This window comes from Atractosteus spatula, chromosome 13 (genome assembly GCF_055471065.1).
Source record: "Atractosteus spatula isolate fAtrSpa1 chromosome 13, fAtrSpa1.hap1, whole genome shotgun sequence".
Lineage (NCBI taxonomy): Eukaryota > Metazoa > Chordata > Actinopteri > Semionotiformes > Lepisosteidae > Atractosteus > Atractosteus spatula.
The window spans coordinates 34,044,041-34,068,054 of NC_142718.1; the positions used below are offsets into that span (position 1 = coordinate 34,044,041).

Genomic DNA, 24,014 nt, shown 5'->3' on the forward strand with positions numbered 1-24,014 from the left:
TCTGTGGTACAAAACTTTATTCACTAGGTATAGGGCAGACCATGGGCCTTGTTTATTTTAATTTGCCCTGTAATGACAGGCATTGTAACAGTGCATGTGGCTTTTTTACAGGAGCTCAGGAATGTCCCTTGTATCCCACGGAACTGGCATTTGCCATTGATGCCTCAGAGGATGTCAACCGCGCAGCATTTAACCGGATGAAGCAGGTCATCCTGGCGATTGTGCAAAACATCACCATCGCCGAGAGCAACTGTCCTCGGGGGGCCCGCGTCGCCTTGGTGGTGTACAACAACGAGGTGACGACGGAGATCCGCTTCGCTGACAAGATGAAGAAGAAGAGTCTGCTGCAGCACATCGAGGGCCTGCAAACCTTAGTGACCAGGAAGCAGCGCAACCTGGAGACCGTCATAAACTTTGTGACTAGGAACACCTTCAAGCGAGTCCGCAGTGGCTTCCTCGTGAGGAAGCTGGCCATCTTCTTCAGCAACGGGCCCTCAAGGTCCACTAGCAGCCTCAATGCTGCCCTTCTGTCATTATATGATGCAGGAATATCCTCCGTGTTTCTTACTGCCCGCGAGGATAGAACCCTCACTCAAGCCATGCAGGTGGGTCTCTTCTGAAAAGGGGCCCTACCCACAGAATGGACAGCTGTTCTATTATGAAAGAAAAGCTGGTTTGTTATTTAGGACAAAAAATGAAACAGAGACATGTTTTAAACCTGTTTTAAGATATGTTCTTAGAGTATCCTGAGTTTTACATAGAGTAGCCAGAGTTTTATATTTGTATTTGAAAAACAATTAACCTCTTAAGTTATGTGGCATAGCTCCACATCTCTCTAGAGAAAGATGATCCCTAAAGAAACAATGACAACAGTACTTCTCCATCCGTGTTTCCAGGCCTTAGCTTTTTGGAACATGAATCTTTTTTTAAAAAAAAGGGTACACAATTGGAATCATTTTTGAAAAGTCAACTACTCTCCATTAAAAGTAACATGAAACTCCTTAATACTTTCATCTCGAATTACGCTCTGTGATTTTTTAACATTTGAATTATTATTATTGTTATTAGTAGTAGCAGCAGTAGTAGTATTATCATCATCAGTAGTAATAATAGTAACCTAAGTGAGTTTTGTTTTGCTTGTTTCTGTCTCAGATCAACGACACCGTGTTGGCACAATTCTTTACTCTCCCATCCGGAGTACCACAGTTAAACCAGTTGATTAGTAAGGTTTTCACCTGCCACGTTTGTTATGGTAAGAATGCTTTGGGGTTTTTTACATGCCCTTTGAATGAAACTTCAACAGACAATCCAAACATTATTAGTTTTATTCTCAAGTATCAGACTCGACTTCATAAAATGCTGTCATTAAACTATTTACACAATATTGACAGAATTTTCTAAACGAATGTGTTGTTTTTTTCAGATGTTTGCGCCCCTGATGAGTCCTGTTCACGAACCATAAGGGGCCGGAGGTCACCCACCACAGACATAGACCTAGACATTGCTTTCCTAATGGACAGCTCCCAGACCACTCGGCCCAAAGTATTTGTTGAGATGAAAAGATACATCTCCCATATCATCGACCAGCTGGAGATCGCCTCAGATCCCAAGGCATCCCTCCATCATGCTCGAGTGGCAGTGCTTCAGCATGCTCCTTACGAGTTTGAACACAATAACAGCAACATCCCTGTCCGGGTTAATATTGACTTGATGGACCATGGATCTAAAGAAGACATCAAGAACGTCCTTCAGAACAAAGTGGTCCAACTGGAGGGGGTACGTGCTGTGGGCAGCGCCATGAAATACACCATTGAGCACATCTTTGAGAAAGCCCAACATCCTCGGGACCTGAAGATGATCGTGCTGATGGTGACGGGCTCGGTGTGGGAGCAGGGTGAAGCAAGGCTGCTGAGGATTGCGACAGAGGCCAAGTGCAAAGGCTACTTCGTTGTGATTTTTGCTGTTGGCGAAGGTGTTAGTGTCACAGATAGCCGCATCTTAGCCAGAATGGCCAGTGAGCCCACAAATGTCTTCTTCAAGAGGATTGAAAAGCCATCAGAATTTTATGATGAACCTATTCAGCGGTTTGGCCAGTTGCTTCCGAAATATGTCAGCAGTGAGTATGGAGATTTGTTGGATAAGTATACAGTAGCTGATTTTTTATGGCACTACAACTTTGAGTACATGCTTTTCTGCCGCGTTTCAACACGTACTGTTAAGGTGGTGCAGTACAGCACTGTCCTAAAAAAAATATTTTTCTCCCTCTCTTAAAATGACTTACACTGATAAATTAAGGTTGTCTCCACTGCCCATTGCACTTTTAAAACTGTATGATTTGCAAAGAACTTTACATTATTGTCTGTCTTGACGCAGCTGAAAATGCCTTCTACATGTCTCCTGACATTATTCAGAAGTGTGATTGGTTTCAGAGTGACCAACCTTGGAAAATTCCTTCCCATTTAACCAAACACAGGTACGTAATCAGTCACAGCCTGGGACTATTAATTCATAATGGTGTAAGGTAAAGATAATTGACTAGTATAATGAAAAATATAATTCAATAATGAAAATAATAGTGCAAAATGACAGCATCTAATATATGGTTCACCCACTACCTGTTAATCCCAATTACGTCGTATATACGTCGGTACAATGAATTTATTTCTGTTTTCCTCAATAATTTTTCTCCTACTATAATACCCTGTTTGCAAGTTTATTTTGCTTTTCCTTCATGTAGAAAACACCATGAGAATCAGGAGCTTCATACAGAAAAACAAAAAGGTAGGAAACCAGTTCTAGTTTGATGGCCCCATCCAAGTTCCTGTCAATGCTGTTTTAAACAAATTAAGGCCTCTTTTCATATTCTAGCCCCTGAAAAAGAAGAAATGCATGCAGCAAATATCACATCTAATAGCTTAATCTTGAGATGGATCAGCCCAGAGGCAAAGAGTGATTACAACTTCGAAGTGATTGTGACCAAGTTAAGTGATCACTCCACTGTCCTGAGAAAGAATGTGACAGGCAATGAGCTGTTCATCAAAGGGCTGGAGTGTGCACAGCAATACCATGTGGTCGTCACTGGCTACCTCCAGAACCAGGTCAAAGTAGCATACAAGGGAATCATCATTACCAGTGAGTTATATGCTATTATTAATCAAGGAAGCAGCAGCTTTACAGTTAGTCTTCCTTTGTTTCCCTATGCTATTTTGAGTAGGAACCATTGGTAATCCTGCTGCAGACTGACAGCAATATTCATAGGAAATCTCCTTGAATATTCTTTATTTGTTTTACATCGTATCATTTTGAAAGCTGTTGGGCCTGATATTAAAGGTTTAACAAATTACGTCAGGTTGGAGATTCCCAACGGAGATTGTACCTGGCCTTTGCTGTCACAGGTGCATTCGGGTTTTACCTGGTACCTACTTCTACCTGTTTAGGGAGTGTCCTGTGTCCTGCGCTTTTGTGTAACTAATGTGCTTTCAAATGTGACTTTGCCGCTGAGTCCTCATTGTCTTCTTTTTCAGTGAAGGTTGTCAAGTTGAAAGTGTGTTTTGTTTTGGGTTCTAAGTGTAGCCTGTATTTCTATGTAGGCTGGAGACAGAGATCCCTGTAAATATTTTGTTGCATTTGTTTACAGGAATTACGGCTAGTTTCCATTTTCCTTGTGCAAAAACTGTGACGGCATGATAAGATAACTTTTCTCTTGTACAGCACTTTAGCAAGGCTCCTGTTTTGTGGTGGGTCTTCCCATTTCTGTGTTTTTTGTTTATATTTGTTGCTTTCTGCTGGGCTGTATTTATACCTGGAGGCATCATATTTACCATCTGCTTAATACAATAGTCAATTTCTGTGGAAATTGCAAATTAAATAATTTTTCATATTGTGGACACAAATGCGTCCTGCAAACCTTTGGCTTTTTGTTCTGACAGAAGATGAAGTGAAGATACCAGCAAGTCCTGCAGAGGTTTCAGTGATTTTGGAAACAGAGCCCCTGAGTAAGCCAGAGATAGGTCAGTAAGACACAGGATGTGTGATTAATGTACAGTATGTGTTCTCTTCTTATCGAATTTACTTAAAATAGGAAAGTAAATGTAGTTATTTTCTTTCTTCTTAATTCCAAGCAAACGCCTCCATAGATACCACAGCTGTTTTTAATTATAGTACTATCCACAGAGGTAGAAAACATTCCATCTACAAATCTTGCAAATTGCTGTACAATGCCTGAAATTCAAGACTGCAGCACATTGCCTGGAAAAAAATCTAAGTTTGCAAGTTTATTTTCTGTGATCTACCTATTCCTTTTAAAGATGGGGGCATTTTTCATGTGCACTGCAAAAAGATTGAAAGGGAACATATCTGAATGCTATAAGGGTAGATTTTACAAAGCTGTCTGTCACTTCAGTTTAAAGGCTTTAAAAGAAATACTTAGAGTTTTATAAACGGAGATTTATGCACCATATGTTTCTTGAAAGGGGCCCCTACCATTTTGCTATGGAAATCGAGAGCTCACCACAAGGTGAAGATTGCACAGGAATGAGATCATTTAATTTTAAATGGCTATCAGATCAAGATGGCTTTGTTCTGAAAAATTATGACTTTGTAGGATTAACATTAGCTATCATCTGAAATCTTGAAGAGTTAAGCAGGGAACAAAAATATGTATACAGCATGTGACACATTAAGATGAATGTGTCAGTGGTCTGATTAAATTTCAAGGAAAATGGTCAGATTCAAATATCAGTCATCAAAGTACAAACTCCTTTAGAATATTCTAAAAACATTATATTTTACTTAAATTTCTGATTAATGTTTTTCTTAAGTGGGCCGTATTCATACAACTGCCTGGAAAGTTTATCAGGTTCAGGGCTGTATAATTTACAGACAGTATAATTAAAGTATAGTGCAATTCTCATGAACCAAAATCCATTGTGTACTGCTGCCACATACTGTATAATATTTGGACACAAACCATGTATATATGTATACATTTATTTTGGGAAGCCCACTTTTTTATCTTCCAAATTTTCTAGATTTCCACCCATCTTACATCTTGTATTATCTGATGGTAAAAAGTTTGATCTCACAGGAGATAAGTGATAAACAGGTCTTAATTTTTCAGCTAGTTTTTTGCACAGGTATTAGTGAAATCAGCAGTCTTATACTGTATATTTTCCTACCACCAAGAATCCCAAGTGCTTTTTATTCTGTACCACAATAGCCACAAATTCCAGCATGTCCTGGCAGAGAAAGAGCCTTCACCATTCATTGCCTCTTCATGCTGAGTGTGCTTAACTCATATACAGTACAAAACACAGCATTGCCCTTAACACATGACCCACAATTACTCCCTCTGCTGTGACAGCACAGACTACAGTCATACCATAGACTGGAAGGGCCATCAAGCCTGTGTATATGCGTTTGCTTCATTTATGAAATGAAGTTAAAACTTCCAAACTCTGTCTTTCGTTGTGAAATGTGCAATGGGATGAATTCTACATGTTGAGTGAAATTAGGCTAATCAGCAAAATAAAAAAACATTTTGTACAAAATGTCCAATGTATGAAATTAAATGTCACATTAATCTGTAGATTAGGTATTTAGGCCATATTTGCTGTATAATCTGTATCTGTGTGCATGCTTGATGTAGTTTTTATAAGGCTTTCTGCACTATACAGTACATATACATATGCATACTGTATGTACAATAGTTTGGCTTTGAATGGTTTGCATGCATCTGAAGATTTGTTCGATCTGTCATTCTTTTACACTTGGTCTTCTTTAGGAAGAAGGAATAAAGCTTTAATTGAAAAGGTTTTTGACATACAGGAATGTTCTTGTGCATGATATTAAAGAAATTAAGGAAACAGGTGTTACGCTTTCAGTACTAAAATATACTAATATTGGCATGCCTGGTTTTCCAAACATATAATTTGAGTCAATTGTTCAGTTAATTTAAAAGATGTCAATTGATTGTTGTTCCAAAAGGTACAAAGACAATCAAGCATCTTACTCTCCTTGTCCTTTTTTCCCACATTAAATTTCTTTTTCTTGGCTTTCAGCTGTATTTTTGTTTAAATCCTCCTATAGAAACCACTTTTGAAGGAGGGCATTGCATCTGGTCCACCTCTCTGCTAGAAATGTATCTGATTACAGTGCTGAAAACATCTAATTGAAGTCAAACAGACAGTAGTATCAGTGGCTATACTTTCTGCTATTCAGCTCCTTTAGACCTCAGATTTTTTAATTCCTTTGATAGAAAAAAATGTCCTGTCTCTGTGCCCTTTAGAGCACCTTTCTAGAAGTATTTTGCATAATATTAAACTTTTGGATTAAGATTAAGGCAAATATTTGCTTAAATTGTTAAATCCCATTTTCTAAATTGTTATACTGTTCATGACATTCAACAAAATTCAAAGTCAGGCCCCCATTGTTTGAAGAATTGCTTATTTTACTCATTTAAATTTTATTATTATTTTTTTCCCTGCCGCTTTCCATAACAAATGTTCTTCTTGCATGTTTTAGCTAACAAGCATACAGATCCATGCACACTTGATTTTGACTCCGGAATGCTGTGCAAAGAATATCAGGCTATGTGGTTCTTTGACTCAAAAAGTGGGATCTGTACCCAGTTCTGGTATGGTGGGTGCGAAGGGAATGCCAATAGATTCGAGACTGAAGCCCAGTGCATTAACCAGTGCTTGAAACCATGTAAGTACGCTCAACGGCTGTGCAACACCATTCCATAACCTTTGGCAACTGAACAAATTTCAAACTCACTTCATAATTAGGTTAAGAAAACCTGCCATTAGAACTAGTGCTTCACTTAATAATTTATGTTTAGAAGACTATACCTGCATTAAAAACAAGACAATACAACTTTCTTTCTACAGCTTTGGAAAATAGCATGCAGCAAGTTCAGATGGATGAAGTACCATCAACAGGTAAGAATAATAAGGTGCTCTTACTCCCATGTGAAGAAATAATTTGGGATTACATGAAGGACTGGAAAGTCAAAAGTCAGTACTCCACCCTCAACTGAGAACTGTAATTAAAAACAAAACTAAAATGAAAAGAAAAAATATATAACCTTAGACTTATTATCTTTAAATGTTTAAGGATTTCAGGATGTTCTCTGACTTATGAGTATTCAGAATAATATATTTTGTATGTGATGAATGTAATAAATAACATGAGAAGTATGGTTAAGTTATAAACAACCACTGTTGTCCTCATGCCCCCAATTTTTGGCCATACCTTAGAAACATACATAAATTTCACACTGTATCTTTCCTTTGAGTTTTCATTTAAATGTCACATTCCATATTGTAAAACAGAAAGGAAATTTTCTGAAGACCATTACATCATCAGGCAAAGACAGAAACATCTTTTATTTCCAAAAACAAATGACCCATTTTTGGGTTATGTTTTTTTTATCTATAACTGCGTATTGTAAATATTCTAAAAGTAACTCAAGTGAACTCTGACCAACCATCCTGCAAATACTTTACAGTATATTTCAAAATTAATAGGAGCCATTTATGCTATTGAAGTACAGACTGGAATTCCATTGACATGGGGCAAACCATCAGCATATCGTGGATGAATGAAAGGCTTGTTTGTCAAACTTTTATTAGCAACAGATTTAGTTTAACAGTGAGCAGAAAGTCCGAAGGTGTATATACTGTCAGTTTTTCCGTGTTTTGATTAAAGGCAGCTAAATTTTCATCAAAACAATTGTAAAGATCTGGCCTGCATTAAAACTGGCTTTACAGATATGTTGAAAACTATTAGTGTTCCGTGACACAAACTGATGTGCAGGCATACAGGATATGTGGGAAAAAGAAATTTAGAATGAAGAAAGGTTTAACGTATTTAAAAGGCCAAATAATGTGAAATTAAAATAAAACTAGTTATGAATTCATTTAAATCAACATTCCTGAAGACTTACAGAACTGACAAATGATAGAAGTGTATGAATGATTGATATGGCTGTTGTTCAGTTTCTTGTATGTGCTGGCTCGTACTGTAACATCATATCACATAAGCAGTGTTACCCTTCCATTTTTTACATACTGAACAAGCGTCTCCTGAACACACAGGTGCATGCTCTGTGCAACACCCATTGAGGGTGTGTTAAATGTGGGACCAAAAAGTATTTAAAAACATTCCTGGAACGTTTGATTGACTTGTACCCTACCTTTATTTCATTTGCAATTGCATAACACTTTCTTCCATATCATATAATGTTGCTCAGAACTAGCCATTTATATTCAATTAATGTAGTAATGTTTGCTGGGACTCTTCGTTTATCTTTTATTGGGTTTGTAGTATATAGTACTACGACTGTACTGGATGTTATCCATTCATCCATTTTCTGACCTCTTTATCCAATACAGTGTCAGGGGATGTCTTTGGATAGTGGGAAGAAACCCACACAAAGATGGGGAACATATAAACTTCACACAGATAGCACCCAAATAATAGAAGTCAGGGCCCCAGCAATGTGAGGTAGCACTGCTAACCACTGTGCCACTGTGCTGCCCTTACTAGGCTGTCATGAGTGTATAATTTTGCTACTGCTCCATTAGCATGCTTTACTGTATGTAGGGTTGTAGGGGTAACTACAACTAATTACAATACCTAGTATATGCATTCTGTACATGTTAGTTTTATCATCATCACTGTCCATGGAGATCAACTCTGTTGGTGTCCAATGCAGTGTCCATTATTCCCCTGCACCACTGTTGATCCTTGGGTTGGGACGAGTGGTTGTAGACCAGCCCCATACCACTCCAGAATGTCATCCAGCCATTCGCAGTGTGGTTGTCAACTCATACCATTAATTTTATAGTTATAACTAAAGAAGTTGAGTTTTAACTATATTGTATGTAAAGTCTTGTTTACAGATGTTCAGGTTCTTCTAATTTTATGTAATAATGTTTCTACAGTGGTAGACATTTGCCAGCTGCAGAAGGAGGAGGGCACATGCACGAAGTTTGTCTTGAAGTGGCACTACGATTACCCCACCAAGAGCTGCACGCGATTCTGGTACGGAGGCTGCGGAGGAAATGAAAACCGGTTCGATACCCAGGAGGAGTGTGAAAAGGCCTGTGGTCCAGGTGAGCTTTTCTCTCAGCTAAAATAAAAAGTGATCTTGCACAGCCAACTGAAATTTATTACCGACGTCTTATCATAAAATGTAATAGTGAGCAATTGGGGCCACAGTTTATCAGCTAATTGACATGTGATTTAAACCTTAGCCAAAAACATAAACAAAACTTGCTCTTTAATTAAAACTAAAGCCTTGATAAATCAACAATGTCAGCCCGCCCACATGTGGGCCTACAGTTTTTACATGTGGGCCTACAGTAATTCTGGGCCAAGAGCAAAACTCTAACTTGCAAAAATGTATTATGTCATAGCTGGTTCTATCCAGCTCAAACTAGAATGAATTCGTAGGTTGTAGTCTGTTGTTTTTGTTACTGAAGGCCAATTGGACCTCATCATTACCTGAAATTAGCTTTACTGTGAATCTGAACTGGAAAATTATTTACTCTGTTTATTATCTGCTTTCAGCACCTATCAAACCAGGAGTCATAGCAGCAATTGAAACATAAGGAAAAATGATTGAAAAGCCAACTTTTACCTCTGAAGAGATCCGGAGAATACCATGACCAACTAGAAGCTAAAGAAAAACCAGAGCCTGCACTGTTCCTGCAAAGAATGACCCTAACAAAAATCTTGAAGTAGTCTTTTTTTACAACAAGAAAAAGAAAATAAATTGCTGCATGGGTTTTCTATTCATATTGGTGCTATATGTGTTTTTTGAAGGAGTTGCTGAATTTGTCCAGTATGTATTGTAAACTATGTTCTGGAACATTTAGATACTTTCTTTTTAAAAAATCATATTTCTTTTTCATTCATGAAGTACATGTAATGAGTTTAAAACATTTTTATATGAATATATTGGTCAAATGGAAACTAAAAAAAGGAAATCTGTTCTCTGTTTTCAGGAATTAACAGTATGAAAAAATAATTTTCTGTAATCAGCACACGCGTTAACAAATCAGTTACTTTTTTATCATAGGTTATTATTCTAGACACATGTTGGGCCTCTAACAGCCTTAGAACTTCACATATCACAGTAAAGACTTATGTTCATTAGAAATTCTGAGTTTGTGTTTACAGCACTCTTTTACCTGACAATATGTATATGATGGCAATCACACTCGTCAATAAAAGATAGGTCTAATGTATAATAAATGCACTTCTGGGACCACTGCTTCTAACACATAAGCTCCAATTCATAAATATAGAATGTACTTGTCAAAAGTGTTTTCAAAATATTTTTTTTTAATTTTGGGGAAGAAAATAAAAAATAAGACTTTCTAATAACATCTGTGTTTGGAGATTTGCTTCTTTCTTTTCTTCTTTCTGTTTGATAGTGGAATATTAGTAAATTGAAGTTCTTAACTGGAGTTTGGGAGTTTTAGCAATGAGAAGTCTCACACAGCTGCACTTGATCACTATCATCATCAAAGTAGCTATAATACTGAACTCAAACTCCCTTCGCATCCCTCCTCTGCCCCATCTCCACCTAGTGGCTGCCCCTTGGTTCACTCAGTCTGAATGGGGATCAAGTCCCCTTTTCCAGGCTATCCATTAACCAAGCGTTTCTCACCAAGTATTTCAAGCATTCACAAAGCATTCAATCCTTGGATGCTGTTGTCCCTACTAAAATCATAATTCATAACATAAAAAATAGGATCAATTAAGTGGATACATGAAAAAAATAATTTTGACTCGGGTTGCAGTCAAAACCAAACAGGCTAGAAGGGTTGAACGGCCTCCTCTCATTTGTGACATTTCTTAGTAGCACTTGACTAGAGGAATATACACTGCTAAATGAAGACTATATGCAGCACTATTAACAGTGAATTAAATTATTGCTCATTTAGGAAACTATTGTATGTATTATACAGGTTATATACTGTGTATATATATTCTTTTTAGCCTAAACACTACATTCAAGCAGTTACTAATTTTATGCCCTGCTTATTAAAAGAATAAAACCATATTTGCAGATTTGCATGTGGAAAACTTCTGTAAAATAGCTTCATTTTATTGCCATGAGAAACAATTTAGAAATCATAAAGTTGAAAAAAGTAGAAAAAAAAAGTTGGATAAGAACTGTGTAAGAGAGACAAATGTGTTTATGGATTAGGGCGAATGAATCATCCTGCAGAAGGAGTCTCAATGCCTTTTATGGAAGTCTTAATCCTGGAAAATGTCAACTGTGGCTGCTCCTCGAGTTGGAACACATGGAACCTATCCTCCCAGAGCACTGAGAGAGCTGCCTGCAAGGCAAAGGAGACACAGATGAAAACATTCACATGAGAGAGATGATGGATATAGCGGAGTCAGAACTATCTGGTCCCCCTTTTCACCAATAGATACAGTATGTCTGGAGAAAACAGAAGGGGTAAACATGCTTAGCAGCTTCAAAAAAAGAATGATCATTCATGCATATTAAAAAAAGCTGTGCCCCCAAATAACAAGGGATGCAATCTGAAAATCCAGAGAATGATCTAAACTTATGCCTCTAAAAGCTAGTATGAACCAAGCGCAGTGCCTTAGACTGCTCGATCATGAAGCTATTGAAGTACCTTGCATAAAAGTACACCAGCAGTGCCAAAAAGGGGATGCTGAGCCTCAACTTTAAAGTCACAAGTGCAAAACACAAACCACTGCTCAAATTTGAAATCAATCTGGAAGTGCATTTATCAGTGCGACCACACCAACACACTCAATACCAAATGATTGACATTGGCAGTAATGTCATTTTTGTTTTTCCGCATTTCAAGAGGTATGACTTTATGCCTCCATCAGTATCCCAGATCTAACACATTTAGGCTGCACAGAGATTTCCCTTCTCAGTTATTTTTCAACACTGACAACAAACAGTAGCATTTTGCATTGTCTCAGTTACGGCCAGATTCTTGTACTCTTCAGCTTAATTCTTCAGTAACCTGTCTTGCTTGTTCAGCAGGCACTGAAGAATGCATATTAGCCATTTACAATATTCACTAACCTCAGCTTAACTGGAGTTAAGCTTAATACGGAGTATTCACTATATTCACCAAGCACTGGATCTTCAGTAATAATCATGAACTTTTTCTGGCTGATCCTGTTTGGTCAGATGCACCTTTGACACAGCAGCCACAAGTTTGAAGTGTTCTGTAATAAGATTATCCTACAATACAGTTCTTATTCACCCCCTCCTTATAGTCCAATACGATAGACAAAGCCTCAAAGCCTTCCCCTTAAAACTAGCCTTATAAACCTCTTAATTACCCCTGGGGTATGGTTGATTCCGTGCAAAGCTTATCACAACAGTTCCTTTCTCTAATGTGGAATTTCACTTCCTCCAAGTACTAATTACTCATTTGGAGCGGCTGTGTCTAATTTTGCAAGTTCTCTCAATCAACAGAAGACTATCCAGATGAAAAGAAAGTGAACTTTATATCTTATACTACTTTATTTAGTTATTAACTTGTAAAATAGTAAACAACTGATCTTGTATCTGAATCGTTCTGTTTGACCCAATATTACATTCAATAATGATCTGGGTACAATATTGGAAGAAGCCTCCAGGGGTGCTGAAAGGTTGGTTGAACATGGCTCTCCATTGTAAGGAAGATTCCATAATCATCATCATGTACTGTACCATATATTGTCCTCCTGAGTAAAATGTCAGTCAATACATATTATCTTAATAATTAAAAACACTTCATGGTAAATTAAAATTCTGTTACAAAATACTCAAATTGAGCAGTCACTAAATTAAATATAATTTTATACCATACCCGGTATGTTCTGTATTTGGCTATAGCCTTATAGATTGCAATGCAGACTGAGAAGGACACGAATAGCAATAAGTGTTTCAAGATATCCTTGAATATTCTGACCTCTGTTTCGTTAATGGCACAGTGTCAGAATAGTGTAAATTGTGTGAGAATGTGTTTTTTAATCACATGGGGAAATCAGTTTTCATCTAAAATAGGTCAGATATACATTGTTATAAAGATAAAATGAATAGATTTTTGAGAAAGTGCTACAGTACAGTATCTTGCTTGTTTTCTTATGTTTTTTTCTGCTCATTTCTAGACTGACGTCAGGGCGAGGCTCCTCAGTGGTGTTCAGATACACTATGATTAATGTGCTGAGGAGGATGAGCCCCTCTCTCTTATGTCAAAAACAGCAAAGGCCATGCCAGCGCAGATGTGCTGCCTCTGCTTTCATAGTCTAGCTCTCAGCTCTGGTAAAATGGAAACTAGCAGGAAAAGATTAGAAAAATAATAGAAGGTAAGCCAGATCATAAATAAGGCAGTTTAGATCTGGAAACTAGGATATATCCCTAGTCCTCATATTTCTTTGAAATGTTTTTTCCATAGTAACAAACAAATTGAAATAACTTTGCCGCCATGAACTATAAGTGACCTCTGACATGTTTGAGAAAATGCTGAAAACAAAATAACATTCATTAACCAGCAAAACTGCCAAAAGAGTGTTGTATCTGTATAAAGCTCTGAACAGAACTTTATGTTATTTGGAGTTATACTGTGTATTATAAAGCATAACAATATAAAAATACATTGCTGAAGTACATTTGCCTGTAATTAGTGTTCACAGACAATTTTAGTTGCAGTGTCATTCCCAAGAAAACTGAAAATAACATAGGTCAAGCAGGTACCTCAACAGATATACACTATAGAGTGTTCTGAGAAAAGAAAAGTAACATATGATCCACATTACACATATGGAGTTTATTTTTATGTTATCTGACATACATTGTATAGCATTTTGTTCTTTACTTCAGACAGAAACTTATTTCCACCTGAAATATTTTTTGAAAAAACATACTGTATTTACTTTGTTTTACCTATGTTTACACTGTTTCTCTTAGCTGTCTTTGCTAAAACTCCGCATTAATGGGTTACTGAACACTATTTTATAAAACGTATTTTATAAATACAACCTCTAAATAGTTTTAAGCACTTACTGTGCTATATGAATTCTTTATTATATTTAAGAGTTCAGTTTTTAATTATACAAAAATACAATGACGACACCAGGAGTGACACCTTCAAATTGGAATGAGAGAGGCAATGTGTCCTCAAGTGACAATACTCTCCAAAATCTGTTTACAACATTTTAACACGGAGAAACTCTCTTGCTTTGTATGGTACAGTACATAAATGTGTGTCATCTAGTTCCCAGGTCCAACAATGCATTAAATAATATTGTAACTCTTCCTGCTGGGGCTATAGTGCTTAACTCAGAAAAAGCAGTAATGGTTGGACAACAGGAAAGTGGAGCTCAATGAAGATTCCTGATTCTTGCCCTGGGAATTTCATAGATTGTAAACCAATGTACATGTAATTTTGTTGTTTTTTACTTTTCCCTGATGCTTAGCCATAAGTATGTTTTTTTACAGTTAACTTTGGATTCCCATTTTAAATTCGCTCATGAAGTGGGATCTTTATGACCTATCTTGGATATAAAGCACAGATACATGATAACGTCAAGTCAGGCAAATGATGACCAGGTATAAAGTTAATAAAAACATGTGCAAAGGATATGCTGTGCCTTGGCAAAAGACAATGTAATCCAGTGCTGTGTTGCGTGTCCCACTCACATGATAAGCATCTACTCACTGCCAAAAGAAGAGCCAGAAGACAAATTGAGAGAACGTCATACCCCACTCTAGCAAAGAGTTAGTTCTGTGATCTTCTGTGATCTGTCTGTACTTTGTCTGTACTCTTAACTTGATTTGCCCTTTCATCTATAATTTATAGAGGACACCTGTCATATATTATCTTATATTTATATAAACATTAACTGCCGCTTGTGTCTGTCTTGTGCACAGTTATTTCATGCAGAAGAGAGCTTCTTCACAGTTTCATCACAATTACTTTAGGATTACGGCTCACTGGTAGAGGATAATGGAAGAGGAAAAACAACTGTTTTCCCCTTTGTCATTTAAATATTTAATTGACTCATGGGTAGGTTTATTTGTTTAAGTTTTCAAATGTGTAAAATAGAAATTTCGTTTTTTTTTACCTCTAAAAAATAGAGATCTTGATTATATGCATTTCAATGGGGACAAAGTTATAATTACAGAGCAGGACTTATCATGAATGACTAAAATCTCCTCAGTTTTGGGGGGGGGGGCAAAGATCACAGAACCCTTTTTAAAAATTGACATGTAAAGATGCTGGATATGTCAAAAATATATATCATTAGAACTAACTTTAAGTCTTTTCTTAAAAACAAGGAATCAAAAGAAAGAACCTACTGTATAATGACCCAGATATCTTTCATCTTTCAAATATGTCTGGTGCCATATTGTTTGTTTTACATCCTGGGTTGCTCATACAGTTTGTTTTTTTTTTTGTTGTTGTGTGAAAAATTGAAAACATACTGTATATAACAAAAGGGTAAATATTCCATACCTCCATAAATTTGTGTCCCACCTCAAAATGAAAAAGCAGACCCCTTGAACTTTGGTCTCAAGTTCTCTCTTACGGCCTCTCTTGATGGAAAACAATCTTGGAAGCCACCCCCATGTATTTTTTATAAAACAAAAAGTAATATTGCTAGGCTGGAACAGCTGGGAACATACTGAACTTACAGTACCTCCCCTCAGAATAAGTGATTCTGTTTCAGAGCTTAATGTCCCTGTGGGTTTCCTTTCTCAGAATGCAGTGTCATTTAGTTTCCCAAGTGTATGAGCCAGCCCGATTCTCTCTGTCAGCAAAAAGTTTGATATGATAGGTGTCCATGGTCAAGAGAGCAGGAGAAAGACCAGCAGCCAACACTGAAGTATTTACTTTAAATCTTTTCTGTGAAAGCGTAGCATTTGTATATGAAAAATATGGCGGAAGACGACTCCTGACATTTAGGGGCTGATTGAAAATGACTGCTGGATTTGACTGTTACAAAGCTTTGTTGGCAGGCACCTCAAAAAATTATTTGAAAGACCCCAGCTTGTGCAAAACAGTGCTGCTTGTGGCCACACAGAATCTATGGCATTCATTCGTACAAAACCATGGAATGGTAGGTTCTCATATGCCCCCTTTTATTTACTTACTGCAATGGTGGCCTGTAAAGTGGATTGTAAGATATTGCTATTAACTAAAAGCTTTGCAGAATTTTGCACCACTACATATAGATAACCTATAGCAACCTTGTAACCATGTAAGAATTGTTCCATTTCATTTGACAGTTGCACAATGGCATAGTTTCACATCTATGAAAAAAAGAGCACTGCTCACTAAATAATGAGCCTATTGTTTTTTATAATACAATATGATTACCAAAAGCTTCCTGGCTCACTCATTGAAATGCACATTGGCTTCTTCTATGGAAAGTTGATGAACCAAAAAAACAACTGTTAAAGCTATTATACAATTTGGATTGCATCTATAAATCAAATGTTGGCTATTTACGTACACTCAGTCCAGCTCTTGACGAAAGTGCAGATCTATGTGACATTCACATGGATATCTGACTATATTTGTAAAACATTTACTATCATTCTAAATTCACATATTACTTGCCAAAGAAAACAACACACATTTGTGAAGTTTCACCTGAGTATTTCAGTGCCCAAAGGAGGTTAAAATGTTTTTCTTTGCAAAAGAAAGTGCAGGAATATTAGCATGATCAAAAACGTGCATATGATTAAGGCACATCATACTCAGGAAACCAAAAAATTTTACAATTTTTATTGGCTTATGTTGTCATTGTTGTTGTTGCCTTTGGGCCAGGATTCTTTTGTTTAAATGAAAGTCTCAGTTTAATTTTACTTCAAAGTTTCACTGACATCTGTTACTTCACTATCTCTAGTCCTTGATACACCATAAAAGCTTTAAAATAAAAATACATACTTATCCCGCATGTTAAATGCCACAACACACCAATGTTACACATTTATTTCAATACTAATAAATTTGTATGTATTTGTTCCCCATCTACTCTTGGAAACCAAATGAGTAAGGTAATTCATTCCTACTCTCTCTTAACCATGTTTAAATGATCAGTGCTAGAGCGTACTTTATCTTCATGCAGAGAGCCTGTACATATTTAATGTGTGCTGTGTCTTCCTTACACATTGGCTGATACAGCTGTGTGTTTATAACAAGCACCAGGAGAATACTTTGTTATGAGAAGTTCTTTTTGCTCCAGTTTCAGCTGACTCATATTCAATTTTTGCAAATACTGCCCACAAATATAATCTCACTAGGGAATCAAAAGGAGATTTCTTAAAACTCGCTTTTACTTCTGTTCATTTCAGTGCATTTCTCGATCATCTGGTTAAATAGATATTTCAGCAAAGTACATTACGTTTTTTTCAGCTTGCATCACATCGACAGTTTCCAAATCCTCTTTAGATCGTACAATAGAATGACTGGAAATGAGAGGGTGGCAGTGCAGCCCTTCAAGGTTTGTTATTAGCAGCTAATTAATCTCAGTCGTTTGAGAAAGAAACCAGGGTGTTGTCTTTGACAGCACAGCTGGATAGCTTGTTCCAGATTCCCCTTTGTGTAAAAGGTTGTCAGCTTTAAAACTACTTAAAACTGCTTTTGAAAAAAAAAATGCTTAAACCAACCTTTTAATTCTATTAACATAGTTATAAGGTTCACTGTTGATTCTGAAAAAAATCTGCTTTTTATTGAAGACTCAAACGATTCAGCTCTTTTAGCCTGCTAGAGTAGGACATTCCTTTGAGACCAGAAATGTACCTGGTCTTCTTTGGTCTCATTACTTTTCTCCAAAGTTGTGAAAATAAATTGTGTTCAGTATTCTAAAAGAGACTGCATTACTGAATTGTACGTTTTTAACATAAGATTCTTTGAATTACATGTTTCACTTTTAACTATGTATCTGAAAATTCTGTCAGTCCAGATGGTAACTTTTACTTAAAAATGTATTACATCAACTGCCTACATATTTTAGAAGTATGTATTACATTCAAAGAGTGTATTAAGAACTGCATATTTAAATTATATTGGCTATCTTTGGTGAACAAAACAGAAATTGTTTAAAATAGTGTTATGCTGCTTGTGCATTTAGACATAACCTGGCTTTACTTTATCATTTTATCACGTTTTATCATTGCTTATCTTGGACACCAGAGTCATTGAAATGTCTGGACCTGAACCTGTTAAATAAGATTGGGTATTCTCCAGAGAGAGAATAAGATTTTTTTTCTGAGCCTAAATTAAACCTGAATTTAATCAATTACACCTTGTAATTAATTCAATTTGCATTGATAAAGCTGGTTCTTTGTATTTACACTGTGAGGGTCTATTAATAATAAAAAGGAAGGTAAAAGCAAAAGTAGAGTAATGTCTTTTTACTGTGCTTCACTAATAACCTACGCTGTATTAATATTCCTGTGAGGATGAAGGCAACATTTATCATTACTAATAATATAAAGAAAAGGACCATATTCTGGCTCTGCCTGCCTTCTGATATAGCAGTAGGAATGTTGATGTTATTAATATTATTCTCATTGCAGATTGTCCCTTCCTGTTTTATAGAACAGTGAGATTCAAACAGAAGTTCATTGTCCCTATTTCCCTGACTTACAATGTATTATTCAACAAAACGATGAAGGGGTGGGAGCTTGAAGGGCCTCACAGGGATTGCATTAGAGATCTGGTCATCTCAGCACTATAGAGGCGTCTATTGTGGTGTTTGTTAGTAACAGATGTGCTTGAAAAAATAAGTTTCCATTCTTTGTTAAAAATAAACCACATGGTATACAATGTTTAATTATATAAAACTGTGAAAAAAGTTTTATGTGCTCATGTTTTAAGAATCATAAGTCTCTGATCTTTTCTTTCAGGAATTACCAACATTTAAATACATACAAAAGGTTTTGGCAAGAAAGAAACATCCATACAGTATATTTACCCTGGTTTCATGTGAAAACACACAGACCAAAGCTGTGCTCAAGCAGGTCCCCAGTAAAGAATCCTTGTGATTCATCATCAAGCAGATCACTAAGGAATTGCAATAGGAGTCACAAACCTCCTATTGCACAGCATCCTGTGGTCACTGCTGGGTAATTGCTTTTCAAAATTCTGGTCCAGTTGGAAGAGTACCAGCTACAGGCCAAACGATACCACTTAAAGCAGCAACCTGAAGTCACTAGACTCGCCCTTGCTTAGCTTCTGAATTCTGCCAAAATCAGGCTATAATTTAGAAACAATAAAAATTGTCCTCCCCTTCCTAATAACTTAAAACCATAAGACCTTCAAAGACCAAATAACAAGTGAATTAGAGAAGATTTGTCTTTAGTTGTTTATTTTTACCTATTTATAAGTTATAAATAACTTATAACTTATATAACTAATATAAGTTTTCATCTCTCAGCTGAAAACAGCAAATCCCAGTGGAAAATAATTGGAGTTCATTTCTATAGAATTATCCAGGATCTATTTTTTTGTGTAGGGCTCTTTTGCTCAATAAACTTGTTTTCTCTTCCTACAGCTGAAACATAATTTCATTAAATATTCTTAAATTATGCCCATGTTTATAGAGCAACCAAGGGGTAATTGAAGAACTTACAATTCAATTTGTTATCGGATTTCAAATATATCAGATATATATTCAAAATATGAAAACATTGATAAAAAAATTCTAAGAACATGGTGTATTTAATGCTGAATGTAATACAATCTATTTTCTTTCCTTGACAATGAAAACTGTCCTTAACAGTTGGAAATATATTCCTTGCTGAAAAATGTATGAGGATTTTTTTGTTCACAAGAGTACAGTCACATTATGCAATGTATCTTAATTGTGCCAACTGAAAATGGCCAAACTACCACACAAATTCCAAAACTCAGATGCCAGGAGTGAATCAGAAGGAGGGGAGTACAGGTGCACAAAAGTACTCCTTTGATGCAGAGTAAGTCAGGAATGAAAACAGAGATCCTGCCAAATGACAATTTTGTAGCTCCTTTTGTCCAGCAGGGGACAGCATGGATGTCACCGTGACCACAGGCCACAGGTTGGTGTCAGGAAATATGCCCTATTGAAGGTTTAGGGAAAGGTTTGACTATCTGAGCACCCGTGCCCAGTTCAGCAGCAAAGAGGCTGGCCAGGAATTGAACCCTAAAGGCAACAAGCCTGAAATACCAGAGATACTGTACCTGTAAACAGGAAAAATAGGGAGACTCCAGGGATGAGTCCAGGAATATAAGTATTATTATTACATACATTATTTATATGTAAATGAGCTTACATCTAAATAAAATTATTCAATTAATGACATCAATCTTGAAGTTGTGTTGCTTGAATAAATGTAATCAATGGGTGTCATCAATACTCCCCTGTTCTTACTACCACATAACTGCTTCATAACCAGTTTATTGCACATTTATTCTCCTTGAATATTGTGTTAAGCCATGTCTGTGGCAAATTTCCTTTTTCAGACACCTGCAATACAATGACCTTTTCTTCTCCATTATGACATATTAATTTGGTTTTAATTCAAACGACTCTGTAGACGTATTACAAGAAGTCTGTGCTCAATCAGGTTAACAGTACATAGCAGGGATAATTAGGAGCAGCAAAGTCAAGTTTTCCTAATTAAAAGGAAGTCTACATCCCCTCGTGATTCTGAAGCAAGATTTCCTTTGCGGCATGACACATTGATAAACAATCTCAGTCTGTTTCTGAAGAGATTTACAAATAAGAGACTTAAAAAATAAAGAGACGAATGCTTGAAAAAAGATGTTATCATTAGTTGACTCTTTAATCAAGCATCTGTTTTAAGACTGTGCTGAAAATTACATGTATGTGCAGTGCAGGGACTTGTGTAGGTGTAATGAAATTATTTACTGCAGCCTTTCAGTAGCATCATCTCAATCAATAAATCATTTATGAATTGTGTGTAAAACCTATAATCCTTCAGCTTAGCTGGTCATTTTAGAGAAAAGGCAGAAGTTCATTTGATGAAACAACCAACTGTTGCGAACAGCTTCTGAGTGACTCATCCCATAGGTTTCCAGTTTTCCACAGAAGCTATAAAGTGTGGTCTTGATGGAATTTACATTGAAGAAACCCATTGTAAATACGGTTAATTTATCTGGAGACTGACTCGAAATGGAAAATGTATCCAGATTTATCTCTATTTCCCATTGAGCCAAACATTCCCTGGCAAAAGGCCGAAGTTGCTGTCTCAACGCCAAGCTGGCATCCCAGAAGAGTGTGCTTGTGAAGTAAGAAGTCTGAATCCCCAAATTCTCTGGGACCTCCCACTATGTGTCTTCCAAGAAAAACAAGAGGAACTGAAGAGAAAAAGGGCAGTGCATACTCTTTAGAAGAAGAGCATCCCCTACAGATATAGTGTGGAATAGCCTTTGGGAATATCAATAAATCAAGGTGGAATAGGATAAATCAGCTACAGTATATTCATTTTAAAGGTGATATATCAAAGCTTTAATGTTTTGGTTCCAGAAACTCTTTCCAATTTCAGACATTGCATTTACATTTATTCACTGAGCCGAGGTCTTTCACCAAAGACACCTACAATCACAATTAATAACCATCATAGAAAAATTGTTAATATATTAAGTAATATATTTATCTCATGTTGATTACAAACCCATTCAAGAGATTAGTTTGGGAAAAAAACACAGAGCCAAACCTTTAGGTAACATCATAATAAGTGCCTTAAAACTAATGGTTATTATAATAGACATTTCTGGAGCATGTACAGTGATTTGAAGTCTCAACCATAACTATGGCACAATAAATCAAGAATTCTCAAAACCTGCTTCATGTACATTCATTATACAGTAGGTATTCTTAGATATATTTAGTAGATATCCTTAAAGACTGCTGTATACAGTACGTGATTTAAGTTCTACTGTATGTGTTTTTTAACTTTATCAGTTTCTGTATTTTTGCCACTTAGTTTGTGATGCATAACTAGTTAAATTTATATTTTGGAGATCATACAGTATGTACACGTTTTGTCTGATTCAATAGTAAACTGTTTAGTTTCTTCCAAACCCAGTTCTGTTAGTTTTTTCTTACTTGGTGATATAGACGAACTAGATTAAGTTAAAGCACCAAAATTGTCGATGTGCCACATGTTAAAAGAATGACTCTTACAATGTTATTCTCGCCTGACATTTAAAATCCCTGAAGCGCTCTTTCTGCTGTGCAAGACATAACTGTGTATCTCAGAATGGATGCTGTTTTGGTTGTATCTATGGAAACATTTTTCCTTTTAAGGCCACTTCGAAGTTAGTACAAAAAGAGATTAAGATAAAATAAGCCAAAATATGAAGGGAGTTAACAGGAAAAAAGAGAAAGTTAGAGGACTTTTAATAAAAAGTTTAAAGCAGCAATGTTGCCAAGGTATGCCATTGTCAAATCCAGGACTATGAACATACTACTGTGCTTTTGGGAAAAGAATACATACAGTACTTGATTAGAGTTACTGCATTTAACCATGGTTATAATTAACCTGAGCAAAAAAATAATTGTAGAAGACACTCTTTGCAACAATCCATTGTAGTTGGCAGTTACAGCCCTTTACTTTGTTTTTAGTCAATTTATACTGCTATTTAATGGATTATGATTTGTTAAGAATAAAAGATTAAACTATTACTTGTTATTATTATATATCTTCACTATAAATTGCAATATTAGATTAAAACTGTGAATCACTAAATGATTCCTGATTGCAGCCATAAAGGCAGGGAGATGATACATAACAATACACCTAACAGTACATAAACTTAAACTTAAACACTTCAAGATGTGCATTCCAATACTGATCCAGTACTGATCCAATACAATCCAGCACTGAATCCTCGTTGGATTAGGATATTTAAAATTGCTTCAGATTTCAAACAGAATTGACTGTCATTGACTATACTTGAGTTTCCAGGACATCAGACCCACTTCCTGAACCAATCAGTTTTGAGGTAATTTTAACAGTTTTATCTCGAGATGGTTGATTTCAGTTTCGCCTGCTCAGGATGTTCTGGGACTATGCTATAATCCATGCAACCATGTGACACATGGGCTGATGCTACTTGCATACTGTGAGCTGGGCTCAGTTTATTTACTATCAACCTCCTCATCATTATACAGTATTTTACTGCAACAGTCTGAATACAACACTAAATCCTTGCAACTCTAATTTCTACATGTGCTGTGAATTACCTGCATGAATTGAGTTTAAATTGCCTGCCTTCTTTAATATCCAATGGGCATACCCTGCAGAAAATCAAACCATCTGGAGAAAGCAGCACAAAAGGGAGAATTAACAATAGAACTTTGTCCTTTGCTGTGTGACTATAACAGCTGGAATTCTTTTTAGTTCATTTGAAAAGACTACTTTTTTGGCTTTAATCTTACTAATGTTGAATTTAACTTTTCATATTCACAACAACATTTGTTCCCTTGTGGCATACCCACAAAAGTCCATTTCTTCTAAGCCAAAGAAATAAGCAAGAAACAAAGAATATCCCACTTTGTTTCCTTCACTATAAATTCTTAGGTATAATTACAGAGTTTTCTCTTTCCTAAGTGGAAAGTTAACACAAGCCAAAAAGAAATAGGGGCATCCTTGGCCTTGAAATGCACCACTGCTCAAATGTATATAGCTTTGGATTTTGATTTATGAGGAAATTAAAAACACATTAATTTACTGAAAACTGAATACTCATGCCAGTTAATACAAGTAAGAATCAGCCAAAAACAGTGCAATAATGTGCAAATAAAAAAGTAGAAATACAGAAAGAAACTAATTTGCCCTGTAAAATGGTGTAATTGGAATCAAAGGAATTATTGAGAGTTTGAGGCGACACTTCCTCAGATTCAGAGTATGATCCAAGGAGCCTTTGAATGCTGTGTCATGTAATTCACAAATATAGATGTCTTACTTTCAGAAAAGATACAGAAACAGAGGAAATGAC

The 24,014-nt window shown here is 36.2% G+C and overlaps 1 protein-coding gene across 1 annotated transcript in view; it reads left to right on the forward strand.

Moving 5' to 3' along the window:
- Nucleotides 1-10,392, forward strand: part of LOC148822253 (uncharacterized) — a 123,451-nt gene extending 113,059 nt beyond the window's left edge. The window contains 11 exon segments of the mRNA XM_088930344.1: nt 112-605; nt 1,153-1,252; nt 1,424-2,116; nt 2,374-2,473; nt 2,738-2,781; nt 2,869-3,132; nt 3,930-4,010; nt 6,523-6,708; nt 6,891-6,941; nt 8,949-9,119; nt 9,577-10,392. Of these exon segments, the coding sequence (XP_088786470.1) occupies nt 112-605; nt 1,153-1,252; nt 1,424-2,116; nt 2,374-2,473; nt 2,738-2,781; nt 2,869-3,132; nt 3,930-4,010; nt 6,523-6,708; nt 6,891-6,941; nt 8,949-9,119; nt 9,577-9,617 (2,225 nt within the window). The 3' untranslated portion in view covers nt 9,618-10,392.
- Nucleotides 10,393-24,014: the final 13,622 nt, after the last annotated feature.